This window comes from Heterodontus francisci, chromosome 9 (assembly GCF_036365525.1).
Source record: "Heterodontus francisci isolate sHetFra1 chromosome 9, sHetFra1.hap1, whole genome shotgun sequence".
Classification (NCBI taxonomy): domain Eukaryota; kingdom Metazoa; phylum Chordata; class Chondrichthyes; order Heterodontiformes; family Heterodontidae; genus Heterodontus; species Heterodontus francisci.
Window position 1 is genome coordinate 71,723,299 of NC_090379.1, and position 22,945 is coordinate 71,746,243.

Genomic DNA, 22,945 nt, shown 5'->3' on the forward strand with positions numbered 1-22,945 from the left:
CAAAGCTGGAATGTAAACTATGAGGAGACTGAAAAAAGATATAGACAGGCTAAGCAAATGAACAACAAGGTGGCAGATGGGATATCATGTGGGGAAATGTGGGGTTATTCACTTAGGTTTTGAGAATAGAAAAGCAGAATATTTTTTAAAGGTAGGAAACTTCTAAATGTTGATGTTCAGAGAGATGTGGCTGTACTTCTTTTTCTTTCTTTTGGGCCTCCTTATCTCGAGAGACAATGGATACGCGCCTGGAGGTGGTCAGTGGTTTGTGAAGCAGCGCCTGGAGTGGCTATAAAGGCCAATTCTGGAGTGACAGGCTCTTCCACAGGTGCTGCAGAGAAATTTGTTTGGGGCTGTTGCACAGTTGGCTCTCCCCTTGCGCCTCTGTCTTTTTTCCTGCCAACTACTAAGTCTCTTCGACTCGCCACAATTTAGCCCTGTCTTTATGGCTGCCCGCCAGCTCTGGCGAATGCTGGCAACTGACTCCCACGACTTGTGATCAATGTCACACGATTTCATGTCGCGTTTGCAGACGTCTTTATAACGGAGACATGGACGGCCGGTGGGTCTGATACCAGTGGCGAGCTCGCTGTACAATGTGTCTTTGGGGATCCTGCCATCTTCCATGCGGCTCACATGGCCAAGCCATCTCAAGCGCCGCTGACTCAGTAGTGTGTATAAGCTGGGGGTGTTGGCCGCTTCAAGGACTTCTGTGTTGGAGATATAGTCCTGCCACCTGATGCCAAGTATTCTCCGAAGGCAGCGAAGATGGAATGAATTGAGACGTCGCTCTTGGCTGGCATACGTTGTCCAGGCCTCGCTGCCGTAGAGCAAGGTACTGAGGACACAGGCCTGATACACTCGGACTTTTGTGTTCCGTGTCAGTGCGCCATTTTCCCACACTCTCTTGGCCAGTCTGGACATAGCAGTGGAAGCCTTACCCATGCGCTTGTTGATTTCTGCATCTAGAGACAGGTTACTGGTGATAGTTGAGCCTAGGTAGGTGAACTCTTGAACCACTTCCAGAGCGTGGTCGCCAATATTGATGGATGGAGCATTTCTGACATCCTGCCCCATGATGTTCGTTTTCTTGAGGCTGATGGTTAGGCCAAATTCATTGCATGCAGACGCAAACCTGTCGATGAGACTCTGCAGGCATTCTTCAGTGTGAGATGTTAAAGCAGCATCGTCAGCAAAGAGGAGTTCTCTGATGAGGACTTTCCGTACTTTGGACTTCGCTCTTAGACGGGCAAGGTTGAACAACCTGCCCCCTGATCTTGTGTGGAGGAAAATTCCTTCTTCAGAGGATTTGAACGCATGTGAAAGCAGCAGGGAGAAGAAAATCCCAAAAAGTGTGGGTGCGAGAACACAGCCCTGTTTCACACCACTCAGGATAGGAAAGGGCTCTGATGAGGAGCCACCATGTTGAATTGTGCCTTTCATATTGTCATGGAATGAGGTGATGATACTTAGTAGCTTTGGTGGACATCCGATCTTTTCTAGTAGTCTGAAGAGACCACGTCTGCTGACGAGGTCAAAGGCTTTGGTGAGATCAATGAAAGCAATGTAGAGGGGCATCTGTTGTTCACGGCATTTCTCCTGTATCTGACGAAGGGAGAACAGCATGTCAATAGTCGATCTCTCTGCACGAAAGCCACACTGTGCCTCAGGGTAGACGCGCTCGGCCAGCTTCTGGAGCCTGTTCAGAGCGACTCGAGCAAAGACTTGGCTGTACAGGGAACACAGAAAGTTAGCATCCAGGTGCAGCAAGCCATTGGGAAGGCAAATGACATGTTGGCCTTTATTGCAAGGGGATTGGAGTACAAGAATAAGGAAGTTTTGCTACAATTGTATAGGACTTTGGTGAGACCAAATCTGGAGTCCCATGTTCAATTTTGCACAAACTTGTATTGAAGGCAGTACAGCGAAAGTTCAATGAATTTAAGACATGGATTAATCAAAGACAGTCAGCACTGATTTGTTAAAGGAAGGTCGTGTCTGACTGACATAATTGAATTTTTTGAGGAGTTAACGAGGAGGGTCAATGAGGGTAGTGCATTTGATGTCGTCTGTATGGATTTTAGCAAGGCTTTTGATAAGGACCCACATGGCAGACTGGTCATGAAAGTAAAAGCCCATGGGATCCAAGGCAAAGTAGCAAGTTGGATTCAAAATTGACTCAGAGGCAGGAAGCAAAGGATAACAGTCGATGGGTGTTTTTGTGACTGGAAGGCTGTTTCCAGTGGGGTTCTGCAGGGTACAGTACTAGGTCCCTTGCTTCTTGTAGTTTATGTCAATGATTAAGAAGTTTGCAGATGATACAAAAATTGACCTTGTGGTTGATAATGAAGAAGAAAGCTGTAGACTGCAGGAAGGTATCAATGGACTAGTCAGGTGGACAGAACAGTGACAAATGGAGTTCAGTCTGGAGAATTGTGAGTTAATGCATTTACGGAAGGTTAACAAGGAAAGAGAATGCACAGTAAGATATTAAGAACTGTAGAGGAACAGAGGGTCCTTGGAATGCAAGTCAACAGATCCCTGAAGGTGGCTGGACAGGTAGATAAGGTGGTCAAGAAGGCATATGGAATACTTGCCTTTATTAACTGAGTCATCGTGTATAAGAGTTGGGCAGTTATGCTGGAACTGTATAAAACACTAGTTCGGCCACAGCTGGAGTACTGCATGTAGTTCTGGTCGCCACATACTATGAAAGATGTGATGACACAAGAGAGGGTACAGAGGAGATTTACGAGAATGTTGTCTGGACTGGAGAATTTTAGTTATGAGGAAAGATTGGATGGCTAGGGTTGTTTTCTTTGGAACAGAGGAGACTGAGGGGAGACCTAATTTTGAGGGGCCTAGATGGAGTGGATAGGAAGGTGCTATTCCCCTTGGTTGAGGGATCGATAACTGCAGGGCATAGATTTAGGGTAGGAGGTTTAGAGGGGATTCGAGGGGAACTGTTTTCACCCTGATGATGGTGGGAATTTGGAACTCACTGCCTGAAAAGGTGGTAGAGGCAGAAACCCTCATAACATTTAAAAAGGTCTTGGATATGCACTTGAAATGCCATAGCCTGCAAGACTATGGACCAAGATCTGGAAAGTGCGATTAGGCTGGATGACTACTCGTCGGCTGGCATGGGCCAAATGGCCTCCTTCCATGCTGTAGATTTCTATGATTCGATGAGTTTGGTTCCTGGGTTGAAAGGGTTGTCCTCTGATAAAGGCTGAGTAAATTGGCCCTATACAGTCTGGAGTTCATAAGAATGAGAGGTGATCTCATTGAAATGTACAAGATTCTGAAGGGTAGACACCAAAAGGTTGTTTCCCCAGGCTGGGAAATCAAGAACCCAGGGGCACAGTCTGAGGATAAGGGGTCATTCATTTAGGACTGAGATGAGGAGAGGGTTGTGAATCTTTGAAATTGTCTACCCCACAGAGTTGTGGACACTCCATCGTTGAGTAGATTCAAGGCTGAGGTCGACAGATTTTTGTTCTCACAGAGAATCAAGGAATATGGAGATGGACAAGAAAGTGTAGTTAAGGTAAAAGATCAGCCGTATCATCATTCCCTCACTGTCGTTGGATCAAAATCCTGGAACTCCCTTGCCAGCAGCACTGTGGGTGTACCCGCACCAGATGGACTGCAGCAGTTCAAGAAGGCAGCTCACCACCACCTTCTCAAGGGCAGTTAGGGATGGGCAGCAAGTACTGGCCTTACCAGTAATGCCCAGAACCCATGAATTTAAAAAAAAGGGTAGGTAACGAACAGTGCTTGGCAAAGTCAGTTAATTTACTGTGTGTCTCATGACAGTTTTTGTGCTACTTTGCAAGAATTTCTAACACAGGACAACATGGCAGAAGCAGGCAAGCAGGAGACAAGGGAATGGCACAGAGATAGAAGAAGGTACCATAACTTCACAGGGTATGGTCTGCAAACAGGCTTCATTGTGTAAATTCCCCTCACCTATAATTTTGTTCTTAACTAATATGTAGATTTAGTACTCGCTTGTGTGTATTAAGACACAGCTCTATGGTGTACTGAAATATAGATGAAATAATTTAATTTAAAGTTAATTGCTCCAGGTATAACAGCAGGCAGGTGTTGTATTATTTACACTTACAAAATTCCATATATAGAATGTATGCCTGTTATTTGTTTAGAGAGAAGGAAAGATACGTTTTTTTAAAAAGTACTTTTACACACAACTTGTTAAAGGATAAAATGCCTTTGTTGTGAGTAAATATTTGCTAAGTCATTGGTTTTAGGAGAGGGGTCAGTTCAGTGTGGAGTCTTGGTTTCCATGCAGTGCCATTGATTAGCTATCAGATGAAAAATGTTAATCAGTAACTTTGGGTGTTACTGATCAGTTGAAATGCATTTAGCTTTAGTCAAAGATGGTCTAGAGTGAAGCAATTCCTAATCCTTTGCCTTTCCTGCAAAGATTGCACAAGTTTGTTTAGAAAGGAAAATCTGTTCATTTGTGGTTAACCAATTCTCTATAGATCTTCTTGTCATCACTACTGGATTGTCATACTTCACATGTTTGCATTTAATTAGACAGAATGACAGCCTATTTCACACACTATAGCTATCAATATCAAATAAAACTGATTTCCTTTTGGTCAAATGACAGCCTATTTCAGCTAATTAAAAAGTCACAGGACAAACTGACAATGTGTACGTAAGCACTATTGCTTAGAAACCAGTGTAGGAAATAATTTATAATGGATTCACAGGTTAGAGCCTTTGGAGAGAGTTCTGTGCATGTGTTCTTACAAGCGTAGCAAAGCTCCGTCCCTAGTCGTTAAAGTTTAAATGATTTGAGAGTGATGATGGGAACAGGTATACTCTCACTACATTTAAGTGTGTTTTAAAAGGTGCTCTGGAAGTCCAAAGGATCTTGAGCACATTTTCAACACAGTTTGACTTCACACCAGAGTTATACTCTGGCATGCATTGTGAAAATGCCTTCTGTAGAGGGTCTCATACCACTCCCTCTGGAGCACAATTGGAACCAACTCTCAGTCATTTTACCCTTCTGGCTTTTTAATTATACTGTCACTTATATTTTGCAATGATATTACAGTTACAGTATAAACATACACTAACTTGCACTTTGCATTTTGGTGGATGTGGTAAATACTAGATGAATCACTTTTCTATTTGTACAAGTAGTTGTGAGTACAGATGGATATTTTCCTTTCAAAGCAAAACCATTGTTGCTTGAATGATCCAGTGATTAAATGTTTGCACGGTGCAGTACTGAGCCATTCAGATCAAGCAGGCCAGATGTTTTTTTCTCCCCTCCCATTTCTGTTTTCTGCTCCGCAGGCAGTGCGTCATGCTGAGTAGAGTTCTGCAGGTGCTGACAGCTTCCTGATAGCCCACCATGCAAGTGCCTAGAAAATAATTCTTAGCAGCAAAGTCAAACATGGGGGCGAGGAATCACAGCCAAACTCTGGTTCCTGGTCTGTACTGTCAACAAATCTTTGCGTCCTTGGCACAGTGGGAGCACTACAGTTGGCCTTTTAGGATAGGTAGGAGAAAACATAGCCAGGATTTCTGCACCTGATCCCTGTCCTATTACCTGAGCTGGCAAGTGTCTATTTTATGTGGATACCAACTGAAGATGCTGAATGTGGCTTGCCTGTGACTCCTCTCCCATGTTTGCATTAGCTGCTGAGACTAGTTGTCTATCCTTATGTATATCAGAAACCTACTATTGCATGCAGCACTCCAGCAGCATGATGCATTGCTTCTAGAGAGGAAAAGAGAAAGCAGGGAAAAAATAACTAATTTGCTTACTTATGGTATCGTTAAAATTTTTGATGTTTTAAATTGAACCTCTAACGTAGAATTCTACAGTAAGTTACACTTTTTTGCTATTAAAGATTCACAGGCAAAATACAGTGGCCCAAATATTCCTATCAAAATAATGTTGAGACTAGTAGTGCTCACCTTTATTTATGTGCAAATGTTACAGCAAGGGGCAGATACACAGTTGAACTTAAATATTCCAAAAGTTGCTGTCCAAGTTATGCCACTCTGCTGTTAGCTTTGCAAAAACAGTATCTCACTGTCTGGCTCACCATTGAAATGCATTGAATGACTTTGCTGCATTTGCGTGGTAAATACAAACTAAACTCATCACAAAGGTTAGTCTTGTCCATTCCAGTCTGAGTAATCTTTTAACAGCATAAGTGTTAATTACTGACAAACAACCTCTCCAGCACTGAAAATTAACTGTTATAATGTGAAGATTTTAATTATTGTTGGAGATTTTTAAAATGGTACATCTCTTTCTTTCTCTCTCTCTCAATCTAATCTTATTTCCCCTTTTTATTTCTCTTTCTGTACCAGTCCTTGGACTGTTAATTTCACAATCCTTCAATCTGATTGGTTAAGGAGACACACAGTTGCTTGCAGTTCACTTATGCCCCAGATACCCTGTTTCACTCCCTGCAACGTTATCAGTTTGCACTTTCAGCAACTTGCCAAACAAAAAATTTAAAAACCTAAGCATGCAAGGGCAAGTTGATAAGCAGAATGTTAAGAATGATAAGCAGCATTGATGTCCTGCTACAGCAAAAATTTGGCCCAACTAATGTAGCATTAAATGGATTCAAACTAGCAAAAGGTAAATTTAGGACCTACATGCCACGAAATTCAGTAAGACCTGACAATGGCCACAGGGATCACAATGTCTTGCGATGCAGGTAGTTCGCAAACTGCATTTAAATGATAGTACTGTGCAGCCATTGATAAGTGTGCTGTTGCATGGCTGCACGCCTGAGCAGGGAACACAAAATCGTGAAAGCTAATCACGAGTACAAGTTGGCCTGCACTGCTTAAAGCCAACCTGCACCTCTTCAAGGGGAGGTTCATTTTGGCTGGAACAAATGCTGGTAGTCAATGTAAAAGTGAGTTTGACTTGGGAAAGATGCAAGAATGGCAAAGAACGGGCTCCAGGACTTTTCGATGTTGCGCTGGAGGCCTTGGCCGAGGAAGTGCAGAGGAGGAGAGATGTCACATATCTGCAGGAGGCCCTTCAGACAAAACCTCAGTAGGCTGTTGGACCAGATAGCTGTGGTGATCAATGACCAGGAGTCTAGCCGCGAGGACTTGGATGCAGTACCGCATGAAATACAATGACCTCTCACAAGTTGTCAAGGTGATTAAATGCATCTTCAAGTGCCATATCCCACCAAGTGCATCACTGGCCTCATACACTGCTGAATGCACCACACCTCCATCACTCACCTACAACAATCTCTATCAATCACTATTTATACCTAGCATTCAAAGTTTCACATCACCCTCACACAGTTAATGCTGCTGTAAGCCTCACATCCACATCGTTCAGCTTGTACGCACTGCTAGTTATTCAATCATGCCAGCCACACTCACTAACAAACTTCCCTCCCTCTTGCAGGACAAGGTGGCACATAACTGGAGGTAGCAGCACCTAACCAATGGGGACAGGCGTGGTTGCATGTCCTTGCCCTAATGGAGGAGTAGGTGCTCACCATCATTGTTAATGGCCAAGTCTGAGGCTGTGACCAGTAGTGGGGCTGAAACCATTGAAGATATTGGTACGCTCATACCAAATCCTCCTCCTCGCATTTCACTTATCCACAATCTCTTCTGATTTACAAGCATGTACCTCTTGCTTTCCATCCCTCCCTCACAACAATCTTACTTTGTGCTTTCTACTTTCAGATACCCAAGAATTGTAACCTGGCTAGCCAATAGTGGAAGAGAAACAGATGTAAGAGCAGGAAGACACCAGCTCAGATACTGACAGTACTTTAAAGGATAGCTTAGAGGAAAGATCCCCACATTGTGAGGGGGCAAGGGTAATACAGGTGCCAGCTTGCTGGAGAGCAAAGTTGCACACTAGTGCTGCTTCAGAGGACTTGGATGATGACTTCGATTGAGCAGCCTACAGAAGAAGGCAGATGGGTATGCACACTGAAATGCTTGGTCTATCGGCAGACCTTCCAGAAAGACTGCAGTCAATGTGAAGGAGCATCGAGGAGTCTGACACCGGCTTGGCACAGCGCTTGAGGCCCATCTTTTCCAGCATGGAAGTGGTAGCCAACTCCATGAGAACAGTTGCGGATCCATCAATGATGCAGCATCTGATGGCTGATGTCTCAGCTTCCATTGCAGCACAAGCAGGAGCCACCCAATATCTGAATGCTGCAATGGAAGCTCTGACTTGAAGTCATGCAAGCTCAGCTTGTTGTTGCAAAGACTCAGATTGCTACCATCATAGCTGCGGATACCAGTGTTCAACGGGGCTTGCAGGGTGTCACAGCAGTCTGGCAATCTGTCCTCCAACACATTGCTTTGATTGCTTACATTCTACCCTGGGGTGTGGCAATGGTAGTGACTGCTGCCAAGGTGGTCCAGTTCAAAGCCAGACCTTCTAGGGCCAGAGCTGCTCAAGGTCATCCTGCAAGACCACCTGCTGTCTCTGCCACTGAAACTCAGCAGAATTCCACCAGCCAGCTATGGATAGGAGCACTAGGATAGGCAAAGGAAATAAGGGAACTCACAAGGGTGAATAGGTCACTTTTGTATGCAATATGGCAGTATTTGATTTATAAATTTGATTTGGAATGCTTATTTTGTGATTGCTGTTATTTTAGCATTGTGTCCAAGAGGACACTGGTGGTCAGTGATAAAGGGAAGGGAAGGTGTGGAACTATTGGTGAATGGTGGGGGGTAGGGGGGAGGGGGAGTTGCATTTACTGGTACCGCAGTCAGATGAGTCAATCACGGCCTGATCAGAAAGAGACTATGTTGCTTGCCTCCTTCCTTCCCTCTCCACATTCTCCTTTCTCTTTCGCCTCTTACTCCTGCACTTCAACTGATTTTGATACATGCCCTGGACAGCAGGACTCCTCCAGCATGGTATGGTCAGTGGAAGTATTGTTTAAACACTCCAGTGGCCTGATTAATCACATTTTGTGTGTCAGCATGACTTTTGTTATATGCATGCAGCTTACGTGTGTGGGTTGTGCACCAGAGTCATTAGCCATGTGATCAGATTGCCCTTGTCGCCCAGTAGCCACCTCTGGTTTGTCTTGATGGCTCAAATACAGTGGATGCCACAGAATGAAGACATCATGACTGCTGCCAGAATACTGGGCATTGACCTGCATGATACACTGACTATGGTCGCACACCAGCTGGATATTGAGGGAGTGGAATCCCTTCCACTTGAGGTACATTTTTGTTATTCATTCATGAGATGTGAGTATTTATTGCCCATCCCTAATTGCCATTGAGGAGGTGGCGGTGAGCTGCCGCCTTGATCCGCTGCAGTCGCAAGAACACAAGAAATAGGATTAAGAGTAGACCATATGCCCCATTGAGTCTGCCCTGCCATTCAATACGATCATGGCTGATCTTCAGCTTCAACTCCACTGTCCCGCCCACTTGCTATATTCCTTGATTCTCTGAGAGACCAAAAATCTATCTATCCCAGCCTTAAATGTATTCAACAATGGAGCATCGACAGCCCTCTGGGGTAGAGAATTCCAAAGATTCACCACCCTTTAAGTGAAGTAATTTGTCCTCTTCTCAGACCTAAACAATTGGCCCCTTATCCTGAGGCTGTGACCCCGTATTTTAGATTCCCCGACCAGTGGAAACAATCTCTCAGTGTCTACCTTATCCAGCCCCTTCAGAATCTTATATGTTTCAATGAGATCGCCTATCATTCTTCTAAACTCCAGAGAGTATAGGCCCATATGGTGTAGATACACCCACAGTGCTATTAGGGAGAAAGTTCCAGGAATTTGATCCATCCCATCCGAGGAGTTGACATGCGGCACCTCCAAAGTAATTGTGTGCAGTCATTTGCACCCTGCATCATGACAAAGCCCTGTGCTCACTCTACCTGCTTCTCTCTGGCAAGAGCAAATGAAATGTACTCAGCTCTCTTGGAATACAGAACCTCAGTGGTCTTCCTTATGCAACAGTGGACAGTGAACTGGATGCTGCTTCAAATATTGCCTGCTCCAACCTGGAAGGAGCCAGACACAGCCACCTTCAGAGGCAATGGCACTGCCATTCTTGCTCTGCTGTAAGTCTGTAGTTGTGGCTGCAGCAAGTGGCATCCGACACACTGTTCCTTGCTTAGGTTGAGGTAGGAGAATTGCTCCCGGAATACGCTGGGCTGTTATGGCCTCCTGCTGAGAGCCTTTCTCTCCCTCTGCTTGGGTAGGGCGAGTGTTACAAGTTGAATTCTTTTTTTAAAAAAAAAACCTCTGATGGGTGAATGGCCAAATCACATGCTTCAGTTCAGACACACTTCTATCATAATACAGTCCAACTGACTTCGAATGTAGTGTCAGATTGCTCTACCTGTGGAGAGGAAATAAACATAGGTATCATTCCAAATGGACAGTATTATCCACACACATCCACAGAAAACTTTTATTTCTGTAGCTTCTGCTTCTCTTTTTTTCCTTCCAACTGTCACATTTTGATATAATGCCATTCATACATGCCAAGACATGTCAGCCTGTGATCAATCTTGCCTATACAGTAATGTAAGCATTTTTGCTAAAAGGTAGATTCGACAGGATTAGGTCAAAAATATGTTACCACAGCTACATCAAAACAAGAACAGTTACAAATTGGAATTTAAGGGATGATTCAGCACCTTGGCAAAATAAAGTCAGGTTCATTGCATTCCTGTGATCCACTGACAACTTGAAAAGGGATTCAGCAAGTTCAGTTTATTAGAATAATTTGAATGCATTCCCTTTGCATTTTCCATCACTTCAGGAATGATGATGAATGGAAGGGAGCATAAGCTCTTGATAGACTACATCTTTATTTGAATATAGGCTTGGATGCATTTTTCTTTATTCTTTGGCTGCATTGAAGAGCAGTTATGTTAAGTCAGAAAGAGAACATGGGCAGAACTGCCCCTTTCAGTGATGACTTTTTGGGTGTTCCCCTGGCAGAGGTGCAGAAGAGGAAGGTCACCTTATAAGGTGTTCAGAGGAATCCTGTGTGCTATAATGTGAATCAAGTCTGACAGATGTGGTTGATACCGTTAATACTGTCTCCCACACCCATAGCCTATGGGAGCAGATAAGTCTGCTGACAGTTTGATTCTCATGATCTTGACAGTCACTGACCATTTTAACACTGGGTGGCACGCTGCCTGCATGTGTCCTTGTAGCAGATGGCACAGCTATGAATCTGGCTCTGGGCTGAATTGGAGCCTATGGAGCCAGTTCTTTATGCATTTTGCCTGGTAGATGCATCCAAGCCTGCAGATGTCTTTCATGGCATTATGATGGGTGTGGCCAATTAGGTGGTGCTGATTGACCTCCCTGACTTTCTTTCTTTGTTCCAGTACCACTGAAAGCATGAAACATTGTGACTGGGGTACTTTCAAAATAATAGCCAACATTAAAGTTAGTGAAAGCCTCACAGATTTCACACCACTGACACCTTGAGCATTCTGCTATTTGGAAAGAAATGCAAAGCCCTCTCATTGCCAGTTGTCCATGGGGAAAGTAATATTGTTTGTTGTTTTGGTAAACAATGCATTAGTCACCTCCTTAATACATTCATGTGCTGCAGATTAGCTCATGTTTCCTTGGAAGCCTGGAACGAGACTGAGGCATTAAGGACAGAAGCTGATGCAACTTTAGCAGCCATTGGCAATGTGCACTTGTAATGGAATTTAGCTATAGGTCAGATTGCAGCATGTTGCTACACAGATTTCCTACACAGATTTCCTAGCACAAATCAAGTTAAGTGTGCCTCTGCCTGTATATGTAGCAGCAGGTGGTCTGAGGCCTCCTTTTGTCCAATTCCAACTGCCTGGTGGTCCTCCATTGCTCCTCTACTTCATGCAGAAAACTTAAATAAAGTGGAATTCTCAGAGAATCCACATACTACTCTCAACTCTTGCGCATGGTACTATGTAGAGCCATGTTTGATTGGTGCATTTGCAATCTGTTGGATCTCTCAGCCACTTTCTAAACTTACTGAACAGCCTGTTATGAGAAAGCAGAGGCTTGTTTTACAGGTTCAAATATATGACTCTGCTCACATCCAGCATAAATGACAAAAGATTGCAGGAACATCTAAATGTCATTATCTTTCTTCATCAGTGTACCAAAATGAAGTGCCAGTCCAAAGGTTCATCGGAAATGCAGTCAAATTACCATTGGAGATCTGACGTAAGAGATCTCCACCCATACTTGTAACCAGTTAGATCTGATCATGGCTATTTATGTTGTGTAGAAGTGTAGTGCAGACCAGCAGTCCCAGTAATCATTTCTGGGGGATGATGGAACACAACCTATATCAGAAAAAGATCAGTAAAGGGCACCTCACTTATCCTTGCTTTTTTTTCAGCTATGACCTATTAAATTGCCCAGCTGTGAATCACACTGCGACCACCAGCCCGCTCAGGAGAGAACTCTGCATGGACATATAACGACACATATGCAAAACTCTGTTCCCATCCAGTAAATTTTTAATGTTTTAAGGCAAAGTCACATCAACTCCTGATCTTTATGCCTCAGGCTCGTTCCAGGCTTCCAAGGGAACATGAGCTAATCTGCAGTACATCAATGTATCAAGGAGATGACTAATGCATTGTGCACCAAAGCAATAAACAATATTACTTTCCCCATGGACAACTGGCAATGAGAGGGCTTTGCATTTTTTTCCAAAAGGCAGAATGCTTAAGGTGTCGGTGGCGTGAAATCTGTGAGGCTTTCACTAACTTTAATGTTGGCTATTATTTTGAAAGTACCCCAGTCATAATGTTTCATGCTTTCAGTGGTACTGGATGAAAGAAAGAAAGTCAGGGAGGTCAAGTCAGCACAAACTAATTTTCAGGATCTGAGCAAAATATGGCCAGAACCAGTGGCACAAGGCCTTCTCACCAATTAAGTAGACAAAAAATGTTTTTAAATACTTAACATAAAAGCTCTCAAAGTATTCTTCAGAAGAAATCATCAAGATCTTCTGCTCGAGTTAGACCGTCTTCCCAGAGTATCTGGGATCTGACAGAAAATGCTTTGGGAGCCACTCATCCTTGGTTCTTCTGACATTTTCTGTCAAAAGTGCCATGGACATAAAATACAACCAGCCAAATTTGGGTAAGCATACTATAATGAGATGAAAATGATAGACATACCTCAGATGTCATATTTGCACCTTAGCAGTGCATTCTTAGTGTCCAACATCACTGTGGACAACTCAGAGGATTTTAAAAATTGAGGTTGGAAAGCTTATGCAGTCAGACAGGGAGATTGATCGCATAAGCTAAGATACTTTTAAGTAAAATCAAAAAACATCAGCACTTGTGCCAAAATTATTTAATTAGCTAGGTCCGGGCACATTCTCGCAGCAGCTAGACCTCCTGTCCCACCACACTTATGTTGACATTATGGCCTAGTGGAAAATTTAGGCTGGTATGTCTTCCTAGCTCCCCTTTTAAATCATTACTTACTTATCCAGAAGCTCCTGAGTAATTCTGGATTCTTGTTTTACAGGTGCAAATGTATGACTCTGCTCACATCCTGCATAAATGACAAAAAATTGCAGGAACAGCTAAATGGCATTATCTTTCTTCAACAGTGTACCAAAATGAAGTGCCAGTCCAAAGGGTCATTGGAAATGCACAGTCAAATTAATGTTGGAGATCTGACATAAGAGGTCTCCACCCATACTTGTAACCAATTAGATCTGATCATGGCTGTTTATGTTGTGCAGAAGTATAGTGCAGCCCAACAGTCTCAGTAATTAATTCTGGGGGACGGCGGAACACAACCTATACCAGAAAAAGATCAGCAAAGGGCACCTCACTTATCCTTGCTTTTTTTTCAGCTGTAACCTATTAAATTGCCTGACTGTGAATCATGCTTCGACCACCACCCCACTCAGGAGAGAACTCTGCACATACATATAACGACACAATTGCAAACCTCTGTTCCCATCCAGTAAATTTTTAATATTTTAAGTCTCTGCTTTCTCATAACAGGCTGTTCAGTAAGTTTAGAAAGTGGCTGAAAGATACAACAGATTGCAAACGTACTCTTCAAACATGACTCGATATAGTGTCAAGTGCAAGAGTTGAGAGTAGTATGTGGTTCACTGATTCACTAATGTCCTTTCAGGAAGGAAATCTGCTGTCTTTACATGGTCTGGCCTACATGTGACTCCAGATCTGCAGCAATGTGGTTGACTCTTAACTGCCCTCTGAAATGGCCTAGCAAGCCACTCAGTTGTCAAGGGCAATTAGGAATGGGCAATAAATACTGTCCTTGCCAGCGACGCCCACATCCCATGAAAGAATAAAAAAATGTGCATCTGAAAAGTGGCAATACCTTTAGAGTTATGCCTTTTGTTGTCCTGCAATATATTAGCACAAGTAAACCATAGAGTAAAACAAGATATGGAGAGTGATGATAATCCTTATCTGATGATTTGTTGTTTATAACATTTAAAGCTAAAATTCCTCCAAAATACAAATTCTGCCAAAGTCTTAAATAGAATGAGCTGCCTTGTGGCATTACATTCAGTTTGTGATTGGTGTCTAAGTGAGTAAAGCATTAGTATCGTATCAAATGCAAGAGGAATTTCTCAAAAACTAAGATATTTGAATTTCCATTCTTTTATTTATCATTAATTACACTTGTTAACAAAATGGATAAATCTAGAGCTTAAGAAGTGGAATAGTTTCTAGACACAACTAACATCGAAACAGAAAATAGGAGCAGGAGTAGGCCCTTTGAGCCTGCTCCGCCATTCATTATGATCATGGCTGATCATCCAACTCAGTAACCTGATCCCGCTTTTGCCCCATACCTTTTGATCCCTTTAGACCCAAGAGCTATATCTAACTCCTTCTTGAAAACATACAATGTTTTGGCCTCAACTGCTTTCTGTGATAGCGAATTCCGCAGGCTCACCACTCTGTGGGTGAAGAAATTTCTCCTCATCTCAGTCCTGAAAGGTTTACCTCGTATCCTTAGACTATGACCCCTGGTTCTGGACTCCCCCATCATCGGGAACATCCTTCCTGCATCTACCCTGTCAAGTCCTTTTAGAATTTTATAGGTTTCTATGAGATTCCCCCCTCACTCTTCTGAACTACAGCGAATATAATCCTAACCGACTCAATCTCTCCTCATACGTCAGTCCCGCCATCCCAGGAATCAGTCTGGTAAACCTTCGCTCCACTCCCTCTATAGCAAGAACATCTTTCCTCACATAAGGAGACCAAAACTGCACACAATAATCCAGGTGTGGCCTCACCAAGGCCCTGTATAATTGCAGCAAGACATCCCTGTTTCTGTACTTGAATTCGCTCGCTATGAAAGCCAACATACCATTTGCCTTTTTTACTGCCTGTTGGACCTGCATGCTTACCTTCAGCAACTGGTGTATGAGAACACCCAGGTCTCGCTGCATATTCCCGTCTCTCAGTTTATAGCCATTCAGATAATAATCTGCCTTCCTGTTTTTGCTACCAAAGTGGATAACCTCACATTTATCCACATTATACTGTATCTGCCATGCATTAGCCCACTCACTCAACTTGTCCAAATCACCCTGAAGCCTCTCTGCATCCTCCTTACAACTCACCCTCCCACCCAGTTTTGTGTCATCTGCAAATTTGGAGATATTACATTTAGTTCCCTTATCTAAATCATGAATATATATTCTGAATAGCTGGGGTCCTAGCACCGATCCCTGCGGTAGCCCACTAGTCATTGCCTGACATTTGGAAAAAGACCCATTTATCCCTACTCTTTGTTTCCTGTCTGCCAACCAATTTTCTATCCGTCGCAGTACACTACCCCCAATCCGATGCGCTTTAATTTTACACGCTAATCTCTTATGTGGGACTTTGTCGAAAGCCTTCTGAAAATCCAACCGATATCAACTACTACCATCTTGCTGTGTCTCATGACATGACATTATATGTTTTATGTTTTGTTATTCAGTCCAAAGCAAAAGAACACTTGTCCATGATTTATATACCTAACACCCCTTAAGCATTGATTTTATATTTGTTTTACAAATTATTATTGGTATATATAAATAATTTAAATACAATTAAATTTAACAAAGAAAACTTAACTTCTCATATTTATTTCTGTTCATTCAGCTTACACAAGTCGTTATCTCAAGAGGCCAGTCTCTCAGACCAGTTCAACATTGCTCTCGGCACTTATGACAATGCTTTAAGTGCCAGCAAGGACATTGTGTCAGCCACACACCACCAAAATGAGGATCTTGCAAAGCAGTTACAACTGGCTGTGACAGAGCAGTCAAACATGGAGATTAAACTGCAGCAAGCCTTGGAAGCCAAATATGAACTGAATGAAAAAGTTCAGAAGTAAGTGAATGCTTTGACAATATTTTAATAAATAAAAGTATACTTTCCTTTATCCTTAATTCTTCTGCTCTGCTTTTGATTGTGTTCAACACAAGTTTAAAAAACACAGAAATGCTGGATTTTCTTTTAATAGAACGTTTTCTAAAGGACCTATAGTTACTAAAAGAAAAGTTAGCAACATGATGCTTCCAGTATAAAACATTGCTGAATTTATAGCACTCTTGCCTCTAAATCCGAAGTGGTGCATTCAAGCTGTCTGTCTGGATTTGAGAAAATAATCCAGACTGAATTTTAAGGGATCGTTTGAGACGGCAATGGAGGCAGGGGTGGGAGGACATAAAATAGGAATGGAAGATATTACTTCCGGATTTTGCTGTCGGCGGCCAACATGGAGGGCGGACTTAGCACATCCAGGAGGCAGGAAGGCAATTAAAGGTACTTAAGAGTCCAATAGACAGCAATTTTATTCTCCGTTTTCCACTTACCTGATGGTGCGTGGGAACCACTGGGCTTCAGGGCCTGGTTTGGTGAAAGGAGTTGACAGGGATACGAGAGCTCAGTGTTGGCATCACTGGGAAGCCATCAGGTGAGGCAGCGTCACTTGACAGTGGAGGGGAGGGCATCAGGAAACACTTTTAGTAGTGGAGCCAAGGTGTCAGCACTGAGGGGGAGCCGTACCAGTACCACCTCATCGGAGGCCACAAGTGCGGGGAAAGGGGGTGGTGGGTGACATTTGCCTTGATGGCCTTGCACTCAGAGAGACGACTGCCCTTGATATCAAGGCAGCATTTGACCGAGTGAGCATCAAGGAGCCCTGGTAAAATTGAACTAAATGGGAATCGGTGGGGGGATAACTTTTCACTGGTTGGAGTCATACCTAGCACAAAGGAAGATGGTTGTGGTTGTTGGAGTCCAATCATCTCAGTCCCAGGACATTGTTGCAGGAGTTCCTCAGGTTGTATCCTAGGCCCAACCATCTTCAGCTGCTTTACCAGTGATCTTCCTTCCATCATAATGTGAGAAATGGGGATGTTCATTGATGATTGCGCCATGTTCAGTCCCATTCGCAACTCCTCAGATACTGAAGCATTCCCTGCCTGCATGCAGCAAGACCTGGACAACATTCAGGCTTGGGCTGGTAACTGCCAAGTAACATTCACGCCACACAAGTGCCAGGCAATGACCATCTCCAACAAGAGAGAATCTAACCATCTCCCCTTGATACTCAATGGCATTATCATCGCTGAATCCCCCACTATCAACATTCTGGGGGTTACCATTGACTAGAAACTTAACTGGATCAGCCACATAAATACTGTGGCTACAAGAGCAGGTCAGTGGCTGGGAATTCTGCAGTGAGTAACTCGCCTCCGGACTCCCCAAAGTCTGTCCACCATCTACAAGGCCCAAGTCAAGAGTTTGATGGAATACTCTGCACTTGCCTGCATGAGTGCAGCTCCAACAACACTCAAGAAGCTCGACACCATCCAGGACAAAGCAGCCCGCTTGATTGGCACCCCATCCACCACCCTCAACATTCACTTCCTGCACCACCGACACACAGTGGCAGCAATGTGTACTATATACAAGATGCAGTGCAGCAACTCACCAAGCCTCCTTCAACAGCTCCTTCCAAACCCGCGACCTTTTCCACCCAGAAGGACAAGGGCAGCAGATGCATGGGAACACCACCATCTGCAAGTTCCCCTCCAAGTCACACACCATCCTGACTTGGAACTATATTGCCGTTCCTTCACTGTTGCTGGATCAAAATCCTGGAACTCTCATCCTAGCAGTATTGTGGATGTACCTGTACCAGATGGACTGCACTGGTTCAAGAAGGCAACTCACCACCACCTTCTCAAGGGCAATAAGGGATGGGCAATAAATGCAGGCCTTGCCAGTGACGCCCACATCCCATGAAAGAATAAAAAGAAACCTCTCATGGGCCTTATTCACCCTGGCTTCGAGACCCACGCTGAAGAGGAAGAGCATAAGTGAGGGAGGGAGATGCATGAACCAGCAGGGGCACCACTGCACATAGGAGGGCCTGCCTCAGGCATGGGAGGCTGGAGAAGGATGCAGAGGGGCATGCCAGCTGTATGCTCCGGAGAGGTTCTACCAGCCGAGGCTCAACTACCTGCAGATGTTTGAGAGGCAGTATTTTCAAAGACTGCACCTCTCCAGGGAGGCCATCAATGATCTATGTGCCATAATGCAGGATGATCTGAGCTCCATGGGACTTGGTGGCACCCATGCCATGGCGCTGAATTTCTACGCCACTGGATCATTCCAGAGATCCACTGGAGATATGTGTGGAATCTTCCAGTATGCGGCGCATCACTGTATCAAGAAGGTCACCAGTGCCCTGTTCAGGAGGGCTGGTGACTACATGCGCTTCCACACTGATCGAAACAGTTAAGCTGAGAGGACTATAGGATTCGAGGCCATTGCTGGATTCCCCAAGATGCAGGGGTTATCAACTGCACATATGTGGCCATCAAGGCTCCCACTGACCAGCCTGCTGCCTTCATTAATCAGAAGAGCTTCCCCTCACTCAAAGTGCAACTGGTCTGTGACCACCGCAAACGGATCTTACAGGTGTGTGCACGATCCCCAGGAAGCAGCCATGACGCCTACATACTAAAGTAGTCCCTTTCATTGTCATTTTCGTACTGTTCAGAGAATAGTATAAAATAAATAAATCAGAGAAAATAGTATTTTCATTACATTCTTGGCTTTGCGGTCTCAAAGAGTAAAACATTGATAAATTTGTGGGGTGAAAAATCACCTCTATATTAATCTTACACAGCAGCCCAGAACTGATTTGTTATTTCTGGCAACTTTGGGGTTTAAAAGGTCACTGGCATTTTTGAAAGTTAATTCTGGAATGAGACCTTATTTCCACCCCTTACTGGCAGCGTTGTAATTTCTATCATAGCTAGGACTTTCTCAAAGTGCGCACAGTGATGCTGCTGGGAGGTAATTAAAGTAAATGCTAGTGTAGAGGAACAGCACTTGGAATGCCAAATACCCAAGGCTTGATCTCCCATTGCACCAAGGGTAATTAATGATGTGTTAAGAGTTGTATCTGTTGCCAGCATCAACAGAGAGGCAGAAGTGCTTTATTCTGGAACCTGCAGCCTGAAGCAGTTTTGAGGAGTGATTGATGGAGTCCCAGAAGAGCTTTTAAAGCACCTCTTCTTTTGCCTTACCCCGGATGAAGCTGGCCTCATCACTTAGATCTGATAGCCTGTGAGGCCACTAGGCTGTTTTTATTCCCAGCCATGGTAAATGGTTTTGAGGACCAGATATGGGTTTCCCAATGAGAATTCCCCTATTTTCAATTTTAGCAGGAGAGGAGAAGCATGGATGAAAGGAGAGTGAATCAGCATATGAGGAGGAGGTGCCCAACAACTTATTACCCCTATAAGGTAATTACAGGCCATGCCGATCCTGTGATGTTCTCGCTGAAGTCTTCTGCATCAGAAGAGTGCACTTCACCAAAGATGCAATAGGAGAACTCTGCCAGCTACTATGTGAAGACCTGTGACCAAGATCATCTACCCAGTCAGCTTTGCATATTGCTGTGAAAGTGGCAATTTCCCTAAGTTTTACTCAAGCGTTCGTGGGGTCATCTGGGATACCTTTTTGAAATGTATTGATCAGGTAACTATCAATCTTTAGAAGCTAGAACATTCAACTGGTTTGGCATGATAGGGCCAACTTTCCCAAGTGCAGCGTGCACTATATGGCATGCACGTGGCATTTCATGCTCCTACATTTGACCCTGTCATCTTCCTTAATGGAAAGGTGTACCATTTTCTATACATCCAGGTTACCCTGAGCTCTGCAAGGAAGATAATCAAGACAGAAGTAAAAATAAATGTCTTGTGTTGACGATGCTTACCTTTGCTGCCATGACCCCTTGAAGAGTTGTATTAACAATCGCTGAGGAATGTTACAGCAAGGCACATGCATCTACCAGGGTTGTCGTAGAGAGATTCATAGGGTGCTAAAGCATTTCTGTTGCCTTGTTAGATCAAGAGGGACTCTGCATATGCTCCAGATCATTTGTCCCACATAGTTGTATCTTGCTGTGCCCTGCGCAACTTCGACATCCAAAAAGGTTGGGACATGGAGATTCCTGGGGAGGTGGCCTGTGCAGCTTTTGAAGCAGAATAACATAGAAAGAAGCAGCAGGTGGGCCATCCCTCAAAGGAACTGTCAGTGACAGGCTGCAAGGACATCAGAACTCAACTTATCAGCAAAGTGTTCTTGTATTTATCAGTCTTTCAATAACACCAATGCTCCTTGTTCCCCAGTTTCAAATAAATGACAGATTCTTCAAACTGATAACCCACCCTAGAACTTCTCGTTACATCTTTGGCCTTGCATGATCATGCAAGTCTAATTAATACGAATGTGTAACTGAACATGACATGTGCACTCTTTTTCTATGCCTATAATCTCTAGAAGTAACTGAGCACAAGTTAAATGCACAATCTTCTTTATTACAGTGAACTCAAAAGTAAACATGAGCCATTTTAACTCTTTCATCACACTGTCCTTTCCCTAGTGCTTCTCTTAGGTGCAACCTGAGGGTCAGTATCACAAGAAGTGTTTGGCTGATGACGATGTATAAAACGTTCATGGACTGAAGTGACTCTCTTCTTATTCTAGCTTGGTCTTGGGAGGAAGCCACAGCAGGTTGCATCTCTGAAGCGTATGTTTTTAGTTTTAGTTTTAGAGATACAGCACTGAAACAGGCCCTTCGGCCCACCGAGTCTGTGCCGTCCATCAACCACCCATTTATACTAATCCTACACTAATCCCATATTCCTACCACATCCCCACCTGTCCCTATATTTCCCTACCACCTACCTATACTAGGGGCAATTTATAATGGCCAATTTACCTATCAACCTGCAAGTCTTTGGCATGTGGGAGGAAACCGGAGCACCCGGAGGAAACCCACGCAGACACAGGGAGAACTTGCAAACTCCACACAGGCAGTACCCAGAATTGAACCCGGGTCGCTGGAGCTGTGAGGCTGCGGTGCTAACCACTGCACCACTGTGCCTGGACAGCCTGGTGACATCTCCTACATGTCACTTCTGTGATCTGCTGAGAGGGAAAACCAGAAGCCTGCCATGCACTAAGAAACAGCAGCCATATACAGGGCCACTCCAGCCTTTGCCATTGAACTGGGCCTTGCCTGAAGGCTGGCTGGTCTATTGGCAGCTATCAGCGTAAGCCTTTTGTGCACTCCCTCTAAAGCGTTCACATCCTTCCTAAAGTGGAGTACTCAGAACTGGACACAATACTCTAGTTGAGGCAAAACCAGTGTTTTATAAAGGTGTTGGAGCACAATAGCATGATATCAGAACTGAAAGCCCTGAGAGAAATCAGCCTGCATGCCAGCCTCTAGCTTTTGAAAGCTAATACAATGGGTGCTGCCTAAGTGATAAAGAGGAAATCTCATAAAAGTGCCTCATGTGACCATGTGGAGGAGGTGGTTCTGGCACTGAGTGCCTCCTCTTTTGCCCCCAGAATTGCAGACAATTGTCGGAAAAAAATTCAATGACCTGATGCGGGTGGGCAAGCGAACACACACTGGCAAGTCTCCCATTTATGCTTGGGTACTCTGGGCGCTAACTTCCTCTGCAATTTCTCAAATTAGAAAGTGCACAGATTACCCTTTAAACTGCACTGTGGCTAAGTGCTCACTATCTCTGTAACTTACAAATATGTGTTTCCATATCCTTAATATGAATTGCTTGCATACAGAATACCGTTAAAGCCATTCCTTCAATTTAGCAGGGTGATACCATCGGGACATTAAAAAAAAAAGACCAAGCATATATCCTGAAAAGTGCCAGGAATTGAGCCAAAGTTAGAAATATGGTGCAATAACTTTAAACACAGAAGCCAATATTTTAAGAATTCAATGAGGAAGCCATCAGATCTAAACATTCTGCTAGTTTGAAAGGATTCTGAAGCAATTCCACCAGGGTCACTTTTGCAATCAGTGCAGCCTGATCCCCTTTCCTTCAGATCCACAGAGGAAAACTAGATAGGTTATTGTGAATGACCATAGAAGCAATCCTCGATTCTGCATGATCTAACAACAAAGCTTATTTAATTCATAATTGTAGCAAGTGTTGGTTGCTTGAGGAATTCTGGCTCAGTGTTGATGAGCTGGAGTCTGAGCTTCGGACAGTGCAACACATCAAGGAGGGGGAGAGTTACCTGGACGTTGTGTTTCAGGAGACAGTCACACCCCTTAGATTAACTACCTTGAATTCAGTCAGTGGTAAGGGACAGGAGGGTGTGACTATGAATGAGACAGGTAGAGGGATCCAGGAGGTAGTGTTGCAGGAGCCTCAGCCCATGTCCTTGTCCAGCAGGTTCGAGATTCTTGCTCCCTGTGTGGACGAGAGCAGGAACTGTAGGGAGGATGAGCAGACTGACCATAGCACCATGGTACAGGGAGCCATTTAAGTGGGGGGAGAAAAGAGAAATGTAGTCGTAATCAGG

General features: G+C 43.9%; 1 protein-coding gene across 13 annotated transcripts in view; it reads left to right on the forward strand.

Moving 5' to 3' along the window:
• The window catches only part of mipol1 (mirror-image polydactyly 1), a 383,877-nt gene that overhangs the window by 339,231 nt on the left and 21,701 nt on the right, over nt 1-22,945 (forward strand). For 12 of the 13 annotated variants that reach the window (XM_068038331.1, XM_068038333.1, XM_068038330.1 and 9 more), the window contains one exon: nt 16,175-16,405. In XM_068038331.1, the coding sequence (XP_067894432.1) occupies nt 16,175-16,405 (231 nt within the window). Of the gene's footprint in view, nt 1-16,174; nt 16,406-22,945 lie in introns of those variants that run through there. The other variant, XM_068038343.1, reaches the window with a different exon arrangement.